This window comes from Rhinopithecus bieti, unplaced genomic scaffold (genome assembly GCF_001698545.2).
Source record: "Rhinopithecus bieti isolate Rb0 unplaced genomic scaffold, ASM169854v2 scaffold_12928, whole genome shotgun sequence".
NCBI classification, from domain to species: Eukaryota; Metazoa; Chordata; class Mammalia; order Primates; family Cercopithecidae; genus Rhinopithecus; species Rhinopithecus bieti.
Window position 1 is genome coordinate 753,411 of NW_016807614.1, and position 16,621 is coordinate 770,031.

Below are 16,621 nucleotides of genomic sequence, written 5' to 3' on the forward strand. Positions count from 1 at the left end.
GAGTGACAGAGAAGCTTAATCTGATTTATGCCTTTCAAAGGATCACTCAGTGTCAAAGCATTGACTTACAGTCTTGACAAACATTTAATCCACATAGAGATGCCCCGTGAGGTTGATTTATCTCTATCTTTTTTCCCTTACTGATGAGGAAATTGAGGCTCCACGAGTTTAAGTAACTTTGCCAAGGTCACTCAGCTGGTGATTGGCAGAGCCAGGATTTACGCCTTCGTTTGTCTGATTCCAAAGACCACTCAGATTAGGAGAGGAGGGAAGACAAAGGGTTCCAATGGTGTTGAAGGGAATGGGAACAGGACACAGAACTATGATTGGCATCGAAGTAGACCACAGAGTTTGGCAACTGGTAGCATGTGTTAGAGAGAAATAGATGTCAACAGCGTCGTCTGAGTCATGGCTGTCTTCTAGGAGAATAGTGGTACTGTCAATAAAATACGGTAGTCAGGAGTAGAAGCCAGCCTGGGGCAAAAGATAGAGGGTGTGACTTGGGCAAGCAGAGGCTGAGGCGTTGGTGGGAAGTAGTGGATGTGTCCAGCTGATCCAGAGAGAGGACCCGGGAGAGAGGACCCAGGAGAGGGGAGCCTAGCATTGTGGTTAGGGTGGAAATTAAAGAGAGGCATGTGCTCTCTGAGTGAGAAGAAAGGCCGAAGGGAGAAGCTGGCAGTGTTCCTCCCTGTGTGGAGGAGGCAGTGGGGACCAAAATTCACGGCTTTTGGGGACAGAAATGTTTAAAACTTTACCCTTACGAACTTGGACAAAGGAAAGATGTGGACGTCTGTTTTGTCATTTGAGCTTAAAGAGATGATTTAGATTAGCACAATAACCTAGCAATGAGCATCTCCTGACCTCACCCAGGATGTCAGTTCCTGCAGGTATAAAGCTTGTGCCATTCCAGGCCTCAGCTGGACACACGATGGGGGCCGGGGAGTAGAGTTGAGGCCAGTGACTGCTCCCAGGGGATCAATGAGCAGGTTTGTTTCTTTCCCGTGTTAATCCCGGGAGACCAAACCTTTATTTCAGCTGCATTTTCCCATATCTGTACCTTTACCAGATAACCTTACCTTTACCTTTACCTTACATAACAGCCACTTTTTATACTTGTGAAGTAACTCCCCCCAACTTTTTTTTTCTGAAAGTAAAACAACTTGGTGACATTGGCTTTTATTCTTATCAGGCCCCATATAGATAGTGGCTTATTTTACAGCAGTATTTGTTTACATCCCTACAGGCAGGACAGCATTTCTTTTCACGTGGCTGAAAACTTTTTTTTAAAGCAAGAATCTTGCCTGATACCAGTTTCTCATTATTAAATCAAAACCACTTTTTCATGTTGTTCTTTCATTGCACATTTTCAGATAATGCTCTTTGTTTTATTTTGCTGACTTTCCGAATATTTTCTCTTTAACCTTTTTTAATATGAAAAAATTTAAGCGTATGTACAGAGAGTAGTAAAATAACACCCCAGGGTTCCCATTTCTCATCTTTAACTGTTATCAACAGCCTGTCATTTTTTTATCTGCCCTCCCCACCCCCATATAATTATTTTCTGTAGTATTTTAAAGCAAATCTTGAATTCAGATGATTCTTAAAGAAAAACATTTACAGAATTAGGTCATTGTTACATTTCAGAAGCCAAGCAGCAGTGTGTCTGCCTCTGTCAGAACTGTCTTAATAATTGTGTCTTTACCTGGCCTGCAGCTTTGAAGAGGCTTATTCCAGGTACTTACTTTACTGAGTGGATGGGAAATGCTAAGACAACCATAAGGTCCTCCTACTGGAGTTTATCTTCTCCTAAGCCTAGAAAAAAAAATCACAGTTCTTAAACACTAATGTAGTTGTCCCAGGAATCTTCCCCTGTCTCCTGCCGACGTCCTGAATCTTAACTGGAACTTTCCTGGTACAGAGCACATCCTGGGACCTGAGGCCTCAGTGTCAGGTGACCAGTGGCTAAACTATAGAAAACCAGGAAAATCTGCATCTGAAGACAAGTCTGTGAGACTGAGCAAACACTGTACAGCAAAGATCAGGTTATGAACAGGAATTTAAATCATATTGGTCTCCATGTCTTGTTTCTGGTGAATTGCTGGAATTTGGCTGCGTCCTCTTAATCTGCGTTTATCTGTGATACCTTTAAGTGGCTGAAACAAACAAAAAAGATGCCATTTACTGCCATGTTTTCTTCGGAATATGATATTCTTGCTCTTCTTGACTTGCATGGCTTCAGGCCCGTGTTAAGGTAACTGGGTTACTGCACCTTGACTAGCTTGTTTGAGTAGGATGAGTGTGGTGTGCCTTTATTTCCTGTCTCTTGCATCAGTCTGTTTGTGAGAGTGTACTGAGAGGTGATTAATGGGGAAGATAAACATATGCTTACTGACTGAAAGTTCTTCCTGTTTCCTAAAGTGTTTTTGGTTTAGTGAATTGTTTGTTTGCTGCCCACAGACCACATATGGTGTGTGTACCTGTTATTGTGAACACCATATGCCTTTGTATAGGAGCTGGGCTTTTAAGCAAAGTCAACATATGATAAGGCTTAAAAGATTTTCCTTCATCCAACAATTGGATGGATTGGACAGCTGTCTGTCACCACAAGCAGAGCCTACAGAGTCTGGAATTCTGCATACAAAATCATATAAGAATACTTGCTGTTCTTGCCCCCAGAGCTTAAGTTGTGTACAGCAAGGCTGTGGGGTTTTGGTTGCTGGAAATACCTCATCGCTGTGAATCTCCTGCCTGCGGACTTATAGATCTCTCACTACATGGTGCTGCTGTGCCAGTGTTCATGCTCTCTCACTGCCACCACCATCTGCCCCTGGAATCAGGAGCTTCCTCTTGCTTTCTGCCAAGGAAAATCTAGGGAGGGAAGAATTCTGCCATTAATTGCTGCAAATGTAAAATTGACTTAGAGAAAAAAACACATTCTCAATTTAAAAAGTAATGTCTGCTCTTGCAGAAATTTTAAGATATAGAAAAGGTTGGGGGGAGTTGCATTTCCAACAAGGATCATTTACAATTAGCATTTTTGATCTTTCCATCTAGTTAGGTACATTGAAGCCTTTCCCCATAGTTGCATTAATACTGTATGTACAATGTTATCTTTTCTCCTGAACATAGTAGTAGGTTTGTTTATGTCTTAAAACTTTATTAGCCCTCTTAGAAGCCTTAATTTTTTGCCCAGGGGACATTCTGTAATTTAACCATATTATTGGGTAGGTCATTTGTAATGCTGCTACATACACATCGTTGTACAAAAACCATTTTCTATACTTTATATTATCTTTAAATTAGATTTTACAGAAATGCAATTGGTGGGCTAAAGGGAATGAACACTTGGAGGCTCTAGGATTACCGCTCCAAAGAGGTGTGTCCATTTGCTATGCAATCAAAGTCAGTTCTTAAACCAGTTTTACTTTTCCTAATGGGAATATGTAGAGCTACTCCAGGCATCGGACAAGGTAATGATTTAGGTTTTAGAAGTCCTTGAGGTGTCAGATAGTGATGCTCTGACCCCTTGTCCACTGTGGGTGGTGGCTGGTTCTTCCTTCTGCATTCATCTCCCAAGTTATATGCAAGTTTCTTGAAAGCAGTTCTGCTCTGGTCTCAGTTCTCTATCCAGCCTCGGTGACTATCCAAGAGCTTACATTTGCATCACTGTGGATATGTTTTCTAAAAGATATGCATGATGATGCAGACGTGCATATAACCTTCATGTACACTAGACCATGTAAGTTAACATGGGGGAGAAAGTTATTACCAGTACAACTTGACCTGGTCCTGGGAAGCCTCTGGGAATCTTGACATTGTGGGATGTTTCTGATGATGCCTTTGTTGTTCTTTTGCACAGATCCAGTCCTACAGGTCCCAACGCATGTGGAAGAGTAAGTTTTCTGATTTGCTCAGTACTTCCCTTAAATTCAGTCTTCTTCATTCAATCAGTGTTTATGAGGCCAATTGCTGGGAGTGCATATATGTGTAAGTTTGAGGAATAACAGTGAGTGACATATAAAGTCTTACAGGTACTATGATGAAAGCCTGTATTGAGGAGGAGGTCGTCAGTTTCCTGGGGGAGAAGGGTAGTGGTTTTAAAAAGGCTTATTTGAGATGAAACTCAAGTTGAGCTTTGAGCTTAAACTTCCAAAGTCCTCAGGGGGACTGGACCTCTTCCTCTTTGCTGTGTCATATCATGGAGAAAAAAGGTGAATGTGACCTGCTACTGCAGAGCGTGTGTTGGAGTAAAAGCTGGATAGCGCCTGTAAGGGCCTTAAATGATGGCACAACCTAAGTAAAGGAACAATTCAGCCAAGAGTTTCTGAGGGACTGTAGTTATAGTTCAGTCTTTAGCAGATTAGCTTGACAAAAGACCACTTCACATCTGCTTCAAGGGAAGCTACTGACGGAGAGACCTTGATCTGTCCCCTTGGCGGGTTCTCTCTGATGTCCAGCCGTTAGAGTTTGCTTTTATTGCCTCCAGTTAAACAAAAAATATCTCTTGAAAACTAAAAGCAGATTTGTTCTACCTGTTTATGTACCACGCTATGCTATTAAATATTAATGGCTGAAGTTCTATATACAATTGATGTAGAAATTGAAAAGTGGACTTGTTGGGTCCTTTCCACATATTTTGCCTTCATCCAGAGTGCTTTGACCAAATGATGATTTATCTTCTGTGGTTTTGTATGATTTTTCCTTTCAGGCTGCTTTTCTCCAGTCGAGGATAGTGTTTACCACCATAGGGGTATTTTATTTATCTGTGGTTGAATTGAGAGAGAATAGTGGGTGGAATTGTCTTATATACTCACTTATACACCCACACACAACCACCCCCCACTCTCTATTCCTCCATCATGGGTTCACGTGGCTTTGATACATTGTTCCATGCCCTGGACTATAATTTATCTTTGATATTTATTATTTAATCTCTAGGCCTGCCTTTCTCCCAGATCCTAATGATGGCAGCCTGTATACGCTTGGAAGCAAGAATAATGAAGGCCTGACGGTGAGTATATTTAGCTTCTTTTTGTACTCCAGGGGTTCTAGACCAGCAGTCCTTAAGTGTGTCTGCACAGTGTCTTACTGTGTCTCCCGCCCGGAGCTTTTAAAAACAACCCCTGGGGATTCTGATTCAGGTGATCTAGAGGGGAGCCTGGGCATCAGTCTTTTCAGAGAGCTTCTTAAATGAGCTTTTAAATGTGGTGCCAGAGTTCAGAAACATGGATGCAGACCAGCAGGTTTTCGTGGCCCAGCCCATACACTGGAGGATGTAATGTTAGGAACAGGGTTTGCTCTAACTGGTGACCCTCACCTTAGGAGGGAGGGATATAGGGAAATGCTGTCTCCACCTGCCCCACCTTCCAATGACTCCTTAGGGGAGTCATGTGTTATTCCATCCTCATCTCCATTTGAGAATCTAAACCAGTGGTTTTCAGCCTTAGTTATACTTTGTAATAACCTGGAATTCGAAAAAACAGCATTGGGACCTAGAACATAGAGCCTAATCCTAGAAGGTCCCGATTTAATTGATCTAAGTCATCAGGACTTTTTTTTTTTTTTTTTTTTTTTTGAGACAGAGTCTCGCTCTGTAGCCCAGGCTGGAGTGCAGTGGCGCGATCTCGGCTCACTGCAAGCTCCACCTCCCAGATTCACGCCATTCTCCTGCCTCAGCCTCCCGAGTAGCTGGGACTATAGGCGCCGGACACTACGCCTGGCTAATTTTTGTATTTTTAGTAGAGATGGGGTTTCACCGTGTTAGCCAGGATGGTCTCAATCTCCTGACCTCGTGATCCACCCGCCTCGGCCTCCCAGAGTGCTGGGATTACAGGCGTGAGCCACCGTGCCTGACCATCAGGACTTTTTAAAAGCTCCTCACATACGAGAATTTAGAAACAGGCCCACACATATGGTCACCTGATTTATGACAAAGGTGACACTGCAGTGTCCTTTCTTGTCTTTTCTCTTTTCTTTTCTTTTGAGATGGAGTCTCACTTTGTCACCCAGGCTGGAATGCAGTGGTACAATCTTGGCTCACTACAACCTCTGTCTCACAGGCTCAAGCCAGCCTCCCACCTCAGCCTCCTGAGTAGCTGGGACCACAGGCACACATCACCACGCCCAGCTAATTTTTTGTATTTTTGGTAGAAATGGGGTTTCATCATATTGCCTAGGCTGGTCTCCAATTTCTGGGCTCAAGTAATCCACCCACCTCGGCCTCCAAAGTGCTAGGATTACAGGCGTGAGCCACCACCACCCAGCTTACAGTGTTTTTGCAATAAATGGTATAGGTCAATTGGGATATCCATACAGGAATAAAAGTCTTGACTACTACCCCCCACAACACATATAAAATCAGTTCCAGATAGATCACCCATCTAAATGTGAAATGCAAAATAATAAAGCTTTAAGAAAAAAAGTAATGGAACCATCTTCGTGATCTTAGAGTGAGTAGAGATTTCTTAAATAGGATATTAAAGAACACTATAAATTTAGCAAAAAATCAATATATTGACTATATTAAAATTAAGAACTTTTCCTTCTTAAGAGGTCAGAAAGTATTTCCAACACATCCAACAAAAGTTCATATTCAGAATATATGAAGAAATCCTATGGTACATTAAAAAAAGACAGCCCAATGGAAGAATAACAGAAGAGAATATCCAAATGGTCATAAACATATGAAAAGATGTTCCATTTTATTAGTCATTATTAAATGCAAATTAAAGTCACAGTGCCATACTGCTACTCACCAGAATGGCCAAAACAAGGGAAGTAGAAAAAGAAAACGTCGTGATGATATAGAGCAACCAGGATTCTCACCTACTGATGGTGGAGGTGCAGTGTGGCACAAGTGTTTTGGAAAACTGTTTGGCAGTAAGTCCTAAAGTCCTTAGGACCCAGAAATGCCTTCCTAGGTTACAGACCCAATAGAAATGCATGTTTGTGGTTGGGCGCAGTGGCTCACACCTGTAATCCCAGCACTTTGGGAGGCCGAGGCGGGCGGATCACGAGGCCAGGGATTGAGACCACGGTGAGACCCCATCTCTACTAAAAATACAAAAAATTAGCCAGGCGAGGTGGTGGACACCTGTAGTCCCAGCTACTCAGAAGGCTGAGGCAGGAGAATAGCGTGAACCCAGGAGGTGGAGCTTGCGGTGAGCTGAGATCGCGCCACTGCCCTCCAGCCTGGGCAACAGAGCGAGACTCCGTCTCAAAAAACAAAAGAGAAATGCACATTTGTTCACCAATGGACACGTGCCCGAATGTACAGCAGCACCATTTATAATAAGCAGAGTGGCCAAATAACATCCACAGTGCAGTGGAAAAATCAACTCTAGAAGAGGCATGTCCAGTGATGAGGACCAACAGTCTGACGACACACACCACAGATGACTCGCAAGCGCGATGTTGAGCAAAACAAGACAGACCAAAAAGGCCACACACTGCCGTTCACTTATATAAAGCCAAAAACAGGAAAAACGAGTCTCTGCTGTTTTGAAGTTAGGATAATAGTTACCCTGGAGAGTTATGGCTAGAAAGGGGGTTGAGAGAGAGGGGGGCTTCTGTTTCTTCACCTGGATGCTGGTTCTGTGGGTATGTTCACTTTGTGAACACTGACTGAGCTGTGTGATGATGAGTGCTTTTCTGTTTGCGTATTATGCATCAGTAGGAAGTTTTTAAAGCTTCCAAGTAATTCTCATGTGCAACCGAGGATGAGAACCACTTGTCTAGGCTGTAAGTGGATTGTGGGCTTCTATTTGGGTATTTTAAAATTATTTTGTGACCAAAACAGAGGGGAGGAGGGCAAGCTTGTGTAGAGCTGTGTGTATTTCACCTTCAACACTGCTCTCCATCGGTTTCTCTCCACAGCTCTGTAGTCCTCATTTCTTAAGCAATTTGTTTGCCAGAAACTGGGCTGAGTGAGTTGTATAAGTTATCTCATTTGAATCTCTCAGCAGCCCTGTGGGTGATATCCCCATTTTAGAGGTGTGGAAACTGAGCCTGGAGAAGTGAAGGAATATGTCCAGGGCCGAGTCTTCTCGTGTTGGAGATGGTTCTTAAAGAGGATTCCCTTCATCGCTCCCTTGTGCTCCTTCCTGGGTTGTGGTTTAGCAGCTCCAGAAACAGTGTTTCCCAAGCTTGGGCCTTGAAGCAGAGACCACAGGACTCCAGGAGACTGGACAATCTGCAGTGCCTTTCTGATTCTCAGAAACACGTGGCAAAACCCAGTCATTGCAGCCTCTCTGAAGCATTTTTCCTCCTCTGAGGCTTGGTTTGAATGTTGGGATGATGAGAAAATCCAAGTTATTTAGCATGCAAAGCTCTGCTTATTAAAGCTAGAGAGAAATCTTTTCTTTCTTGGAGAAAAAGGTGACCATGCAGTAGAGGCATTTCTATAAAAGCAGGTATCTATAGAACAATTTCAAGAACACAGAATGTTCTAAAAATAAAGTATACTGAAACGAGCACTAACCAAAAGAGCTCGTCAGATGACAGCTGTAGACTCAGAAGAATCAGTTTTATGATGAAATGCAGTTGAAACATTTGGATTCCTTCAAGTTTCTTTTCCTGGCACCTATCTTAACTTCCTCTTTAAAACCAAAAGCCTCCATTTTTCTTGTTTTTCAATAGTGAATTTTTTACTGAAGAAAACATCAGAACTCTTTTCCACCTCAGACTCTTGTGTTGCCCCTGTAATGGCGACTTCTTCTTTCCCTCGAAGCTTGAGCTTGGCACCAAGGTTGCATCCCTTCAGCATCAATGTCGTGGCTCTCTCCCATGGGGCTCTACAGAGGACTGTCATTCTACTCAGTCTAGCCAGCTCTGGCTCTGTATTCCAAGCCAGGACAATTCTTTCTCCCACTCTTGGAATTTCAAAGAATATGTAACTTTCCATATGTGTGTAAATATTTTCATAAAAGGTTTGTGTCACCCCTGGGAAGCACCCTGGACAGGAGACCTTGAGGGGCGTCCGCATATGGTGTCAAGTAAAGGAGTGGATGTTTATGGAGCTCGGGGACCTAGGAGCTTGTCAAAATAGACGTGGAAAATTAGCTGGGTGTAGTGGCAACATGCCTGTAATCCCAGCTACTTGGGAGGCTGAGGTGGGAGAATCACTTGAACTCAGGAGGCAGAGGTTGCTGTGAGCCAAGATGGTGCCACTGCACTCCAGCCTGGTCAACAGAGTGAAACCCTGTCTCAAAAAAATAAAAATGAAAACAAAGTAGATGTGGAAGCATAGGGTGCCGCTTCTCCTTGGTATTCAGTTAGGAAAACTCCCATCTGCAAAGTGCTTCTCTCTTTTTAGCAGAATTAGGTAATAGAAATAGACTGCTTGGTAAAATTATAATAATTGCACAAGACTTGGTTAACTTTTTTCCTTTTTTTTTTTTTTTTTTTTAAGAAACTTCCTTTTACCATCCCAGAATTGGTGCAGGCATCTCCGTGCCGAAGTTCAGATGGAATCCTCTACATGGGTAAGAGTTCCTGTCTCCAACCCTGAAACTTGTGTCTCTTTGATGTAAGTCCCAGAATCTGGGAAAGTGGCATGTGGAGAGAGAGGGCGCAGACACTGCCTTGCCAACCCTTTCTTTCCTGGGTTGTGCTTCAGGTGCTGTTCTCCCCAGGATCAGCTGACCAATTAAGAAAGAGTTCCCCCAACTTGGGAGAAGAATTGACATCATTAATATGGTTACTCATTTAACAAGCTTTTAGTTGCTGTGTTGACTTAGTCCTGAGATTCCAAGATTGCAACATACCCAGTGGCAAATGGATGAAATTTAAAGTGAATACAATCGTCTAAGCCAAGAAAGGAAAGCCAGGCTCTGCCTCTTAATTATAGGGCTTTCTTAGTATTTCCTGCTATCAGAATATTTGATAAAACAGCACTTAATAGCTTGCCTAGATAAACTGCCTTCATACCTATGGGGTCACAGCTTTCAAAGCATCAGATCACCTGCTTTTCTTTTACCATGTTGCTGCCAAAATGTCAATAAAACATTTGCAACACAAAGGAGAGCTGTATTTATCTTGAAATCATAGTAGTAATAATAGCCCGTATTTATACAGCAGCTTTCTTTTTGAGGAACTGAAAGTGCTTATTGCCTATTCATGCCTTGAGAAGCTTTATGTGTATTTCTGGGTCTCAAGTGCAGGCCAGACTTTTAAGGTTTTGCTCAGGACACTGGGACACTTGCTTCCTTCCACACCTTCAGAATGAGGAACTCCCAGCCTAGGAATTTGGAGGAAACAATCAGCACAGATTTTTCTCTCTGTGGGCCATGCCCTGGGAACATCTGACAATCTTCTGACCATCCATGTCACTGTGTCCTATCTGGTCTTTCAGCTTTTGCCAGCGATTCACTTATAGTCTGCTTAGGGTGTTGTCTTCTCATCATCTTTGTGCTGTACCCTCTTAAGCGAGTTCATTAAACATATTTAAGAGCATGGTAGTTGCCCAGTCTATCCATTAAAGTAATAGCTGAGTTATGTAAACTCTAGTGGTCCTTGAAGTAACCAGTTATGTCATGCCAGATGGAAAAGGTTCATGGTCTTAGCTCTGTTCCCCTCTACCTTCAGATCATATTCATATTATGTTTTTGTCATTGAGAACAGAGTTGTGATCCACGGGTAAGTTGCACACATGTAGAACAGGCATGTATGCAACATCTGTTAGAACTTTAGAAGTGTAGCTTTAGCAAATTCTAGGCTGGGCACAGTGACTTACAACTGTAATCTCAATACTTTGAGAGGCTGAGGCAGGAGGTTTGCTTGAGGCCAGGAGTTTGAAACCAGCCTGGTCAACATAGTGAGACCCTGTCTTTACAGAAGAAACATTTTTTAAAAATTAGCCAGGTATAGCCCGGGAGCCTGGTGGCTCACACCTGTCATCCCAGCACTTTGGGAGGCTGAAGTGGGCAGATCACAAGGTCAGGAGATCGAGACCATCCTGGCTAACACAGTGAAACCCAGTCTCTACTAAAAATACAAAAACTAAGCTTCATGTGGTGGCGGGCGCATGTAGTCCCAGCTACTTGGGAGACTGAGGCAGAAGAATCACTTGAACCCCAGAGGCAGAGTTACAGTGAGCCAAGATCGTGCCACTGCACTCCAACCTGGGTGACAGAGCGAGACTCTATCTCAAAAAAATTAAAAATAAATAAAAATTAGCCAGGTAGCCGGGCGTGGTGGCTCACACCTGTAATCCCAGCCCGAGTCAGGCGGATCATGAAGTCAGGAGATCGAAACCATTCTGGCTAACACGTTGAAACCCTGTCTCTACTAAAAATACAGAAAATTAGCTGGGTGTGGTAGCACGTGCCTGTAGTCCCAGCTACTTGAGAGGCTGAGGCAGGAGAATCGTTTGAACCTGGGAGGCAGAAGTTGCAGTGAGCCGAGATCGCGCCACTGCACTCCAGCCTGGCGACAGAGCGAGACTCCATCTCAGAAAAAAAAAAAAAGAGCCAGGCATAGTGGCACATGCCTGTAGTCTCAACTATGAGGAGGCTGAGGCAAAAAGGATCACTTGAGTCCAGGAGTTCGAGGCTGCAGTGAGCCATGACCACACCTGTGTACTCTGTACTTGAGTGACAGAGCAAGATCCTATCTCAAAAAAAAAAAAAAAAAAAAAAAATTCAAAGGCTCTGTGACCTTCCTCAGCATCTCAATATTCTGCTTCTAAGAGTCTCCAAAATAGGAGACTTTTCCAATGAGTTAGGAAGATACGAATGACCACCAGAGATCATGCTTTACAAAACAGAGATATACACGTCACAGTGACTGTGTTGACCTTCATGTTGGAGGCCGGTGCTACTGACTCTCTATTGCTAGGATGCTGTTGGGTGTATACCATTGATGCATATGCTTTGGATTTTCTTAATAGTGTTGTTTACCGTGCTGTCTGCCTGTATAATCAGCTGACCAAGATTAGGGGTATGGTCCAAAGCCAGAGAATAACTTACTGGCTGGGACCAGGGGCCGAGACAACTTTGACCTCCTTAGCATCAGATTGCAACCAACTCCACTGACCAGTCCCAGGTACTAGTTAATTATAGTCATAAACAGTAACTGTAGATCCTTCTTAATGGGGGCTAGTTAGTAGAGATGTTGAGAAATGTGAATGATGGTTATTAGGGAGATAAACCCCTCGGCACATTTCTGTATTTCTGTAGATCCCAGTCCATGGGAAAAGGGTTGCCCTTCACAGGAAAGACTTTTCATATTTAAAGCCACTCATCAAAGCAATAAAATCTAACTTGAAAGTTTGGGGAACTTTTTGAAACTGTAATTATGTTATTAGGTTTGGAGGAATTTGTATACCATCATTAGGTTATTAAATTATTATAAGACCTATGGGCCTAAGAAGTTTTATCGTCTGTGCATTACCATTTGCATCATCACCTTAGAAATGACATCCTAAGAATTTCAGGTCTATCTCTCTCAATACAGAGCATCTTGGCTGCTAGTTTGGCAGTGATACTTTTTTCCATATGGCATAAACGATGATGTGTTTTTGTGTCCTTTCAGGTAAAAAGCAGGACATCTGGTATGTTATTGACCTCCTGACTGGGGAGAAGCAGCAGACCTTGTCATCAGCCTTTGCAGATAGTCTCTGCCCATCAACCTCTCTTCTGTATCTTGGGCGAACAGGTAAGAAATGAACCTTTGTCTTCTACAGCCTGCCTGTTTCCAAAAGGGATCAGAAGAAGCATCCCAGCCTCTTTCCCTAGAAGGTGGCCAGAGCTTCCTTTTTCCAAACACAGGTCTGATCATGTAATTTTCCTTTATAAGACCCTTCAGTGTCCCCCACTGCTCAAGGGATACAGTCCAAACTGCACCACTGCCCAGAAAAACCCCTGTGATGCGACTGCCACCTCTCTTGCCTCATTTCACTCCTTTCAAAGTTTCCTAGCTGGGCGCGGTGGCTCATGCCTGTGATCCCAGTATTTTGGGAGGCTGAGGCAGGTAGATCACGTGAGGTCAGGAGTTCGAGACCAGCCTGGCCAACATGGCAAAACGCCGTCTCTACTAAAAAAAACAAAATTAGCTGGGTGTGGTGGCGGGTGCCTGTAATCCCAGCTACTCAGGAGGCTGAGGCAGGAGAATCGCCTGAACCTGGGAGGCGGAGGTTGCAGTGAGCCAAGATCAAGCCATTGCACTCCAGTCTGGGCAACAAGAGTAAGACTCCGTCCCCCCACCTCCCCCCAAAAAAAGTTTCCCAATTAGGATGAACTGCCTGCAGCTCCCAGAATGGCAGTGCCGTTTTTAAAGGCTTGTAGTGGTGTGGCCCTCTCCACCAGGTATGCCTGTTTTTGCCTATCTGGCAAATATCCTCTTTTCTTGCACAACTCTGCTCGAAAGTCACCTTCTCTGTGAAGCCTCTTCTCCAGCCTCTCAGCCTCCACCCTGCTCAGGAACACCTGGCTCTCCCATTCTAGGGGCACACGTAGCAGTTAACAAGCCTGTTGTGACAGCCATCTCACCCCTTGTCATTGTCCCTTTACAGGCATGGCTTGCACCCTCTTCACCGCACCATTTTCTTTTTCCTCCTTTTTCAGCCTCTTTCTTCTTAACTCTTGGCACTGCATATTTATAAATTCTATGTGCCTACTTCCTGCCTCCCTCACTAGAATATCAGTTCCCTGAGGGTATGACTTTGTTTTGCTCACCTGCTGTCTCTCAATACCAGGCCTGTATGTGTAACAGGGGCTCAATGTTTGAATGTATGAATGGGTGAGCCCCATTACTGCAGAGACTTGCCTTACTCATTATCATATGTGCAGCACCTCACACATGTCGGGGATGCCATGAAACTTGTTGAACGATACTTAAAGCTAAAAGGAGAAACAAAAAACATTTAGAAGGAAAAAATTATACCAAAAACCTAGGATGAATTCATTACAATTGAGCACTACATTTAGGTCTAAACTTTCAGACAGCCAAGGATTTGAAAAAAGAGAACCTTCCTGAAAGTGTTGGGGAAAGCACTGCATTTCTAAAACTCAGTGAGACTCATCTTGGACCCTGCAGAAGCTGGCTGGGCTCTCCTGGGAATGGGTGGAAGGTCTTAGACTGTAAAAATCAGGTATTCCAGCTTCTAACTGTAGTGACTGCTTAGGATTTATGTGTTTACCTTTTCCATCAAGTAAATTCTTACAGTGGCCCCCGCTTCATCCAGATATAAAACTTGTGTCATTCTCAGGTGAAACTGTGGTGTTCAAAGGAGCTGGGATATGCATGAGGTGGAATGTGTGTGCATAGGTGTGTAAATCCATTGCCTCTGTTGTCTATTGCCGCATGACAAACCACCCCAACTTAGTGCCTTAAAACAAGCGTTTTATTGTTAATGATTCTGTAGGGAATTCAGGAAGGACTCAGCAAGGACCCATCATCTTTACTCCACATGCTTGGTTGGCCTCACTCATGTATCTGAGATTTCAGTTCACTTCCATGTGACCTTTCTCCATATAGATAGCCTGGACTCTTGACATGGCAGCCGGGCTCCCTCTTGAGTAAAAATGGATATTACAGTGCCTCCTAAGGTCTAGGCTCAAAAGTTCTAGAACCTTCCTTCCACTGCAGTCTGTTCGTTAAAGCAAGTCTCAAGGCCAACTGAGAATCAAGGGTAGAGATACAGAATCGGCCTCTTGATGGGAAGAGTAACATGCATATTACAGGAATGGGAAGAATTGGTGGTAGTGACCTTTAGAGATGTTCTACTTCAGTCCTCCCTCAGGCTGCAGTAGTTTACAACCCTCCCACGCCCTCCAAAGACCCCCAAAATCCAATCCCAGCATCAGTCCCAAAATCTCATGTCTCGTGATCTGCATCAGGTCTGGAGGTGGATGATGTTCTTCAGGTGTAGCTCCTCTTGATTGGAGACCTGTGAATTAAAGAGACAGGGTCTTTCTCCCCTTCCCATCCCCCACCCAACATACAGTGGTGAGACGGAGACAGGATAGCTGCAATAAACATGTTCACTCAAAAAAGGGCAGGAAAGAGAAACACATATCACACATTGGACCTTGGTAATTCTGAAATCTAGCCAGGCACATGTTTTCAGGTTCCCCTCCTCCAGGGGTAGGGAATATTCCTTCATTAGGGCCCAGTTTTGCCCTCTGGGATTAGTTCCCTAATATAGTGCTCTCAGTGGCTCTTGGTTCTACCCTCTGAGAAGTCCTTTCTTTTCCGTAACAAATGGCCAGTTTTGTGTCTTTCTCAGTCTGTTCCTTGTCCATTGAAATTTGGGGATCTAAAAGCCCTTTTTTTCAATTTGACTATCTCTGATCCTTTTAGTCTATGCTAATACCACTCCTTTAAAAACTATGTGAGCTTCCCATGTGTCAAATTATAGTCTATTCCATTAGAAAAAAACCATACCCACAAGTCTCTAGACTTTGGAATGTGAGTTTAGAACTCCTTTGATGCAGAGGGTGTATGAGGGGCCGCCTTAAAATCTTTTGGAGGTCTCAAAGAAGGATCTTACAGCTTAACCTTTGATTTTATTGATCTTTACCCTGAGCCCATTTTTTGTTGCTGGCAGTACCCTGGATTTGATCTTTTCCCTAAAGTTGTTTTTTATAATGAGAATCTTTTCCAGCAGTATTCAGTCCTGGACCCTTTATATTTCCTCTGTATTCTGCTGAATAATTTCTTCCTCAGCTCATTTGTCTCACAGTATATCATAGACAGCTAAGAGAAACCAACATTCTCTGCTTTCTGTCTGGAAATCTCCTTAGTTGGATCCCTGAGTTGATTAGATATTTTTTCTGTCTTCCAAGTTACTGCAAGCAATAGTCACACTCATCATGGCACCCTCCACAAGCTGGGTCACCCCGTTTCCACTTTGAATAGCAGTGCCACCTCTGCACTAGCAAGTCTCCACCAACCTTTTTGTCAGCCTCCCAGCCTCCACCTACCAGCTGGTCCCAAAGTCAATGCCACATGCTTTAGGTGTTTGTTATGGCGCCATCCTGCTTCAAGGTGCCAGTTTTTGACTATCAGCAATCCATTGCTATGTAATAAGGCACCCCAAACCTTAATGGCTAACAACAACAACCATTCTATTGCTCACGATTCTGTGAGCCGTGAGTCCAAGGGCATAGCAGGGGTGGCTCGTCTCTGCTTCCACATGCTGTCGGCCAGGCTCACTCATGTGTCTGGGACTTCAGTTCTCCTCACATTGCCTTTCTGTATCAAAATGGATAGTCTGGACTTTTTGGCCTACAGTTTAGGGAGGATTTGTTTGTAATTAGATAAGGACCACACCTCAGTATGTACTGTGGCCCCTCTGTGGTAATGGGCTGGCTGGTCTGTGTTCTTTAGAATACACCATCACCATGTACGACACCAAAACCCGAGAGCTCCGGTGGAATGCCACCTACTTTGACTACGCAGCCTCACTGCCCGAGGACGACATGGACTACAGTAAGTGCTCTCTGCTGGATTTCACAAGCTTGGGCCAGTACTTTTGACCTATGTGGAATCAGTTGCTCCAGAAAGTAGGATTTTCTTTTAAGATACTGTTTGTCACCAGGTTCTTTCTTTCCATGGATTTTTCATGGGCTTATCGTAAATACTTCCCACAGTCAATGTGCAGGGACCTTGGTGAAGTCTG

The 16,621-nt window shown here is 43.7% G+C and overlaps 1 protein-coding gene across 1 annotated transcript in view; it reads left to right on the top strand.

The window, feature by feature from the left end:
• The window catches only part of ERN1 (endoplasmic reticulum to nucleus signaling 1), an 89,752-nt gene that overhangs the window by 46,534 nt on the left and 26,597 nt on the right, over window positions 1-16,621 (top strand). The window contains exons 3-7 of the mRNA XM_017882860.1: window positions 3,860-3,893; window positions 4,939-5,011; window positions 9,410-9,482; window positions 12,532-12,654; window positions 16,330-16,431. Of these exons, the coding sequence (XP_017738349.1) occupies window positions 3,860-3,893; window positions 4,939-5,011; window positions 9,410-9,482; window positions 12,532-12,654; window positions 16,330-16,431 (405 nt within the window). The remainder of the gene's footprint in view (window positions 1-3,859; window positions 3,894-4,938; window positions 5,012-9,409; window positions 9,483-12,531; window positions 12,655-16,329; window positions 16,432-16,621) is intronic.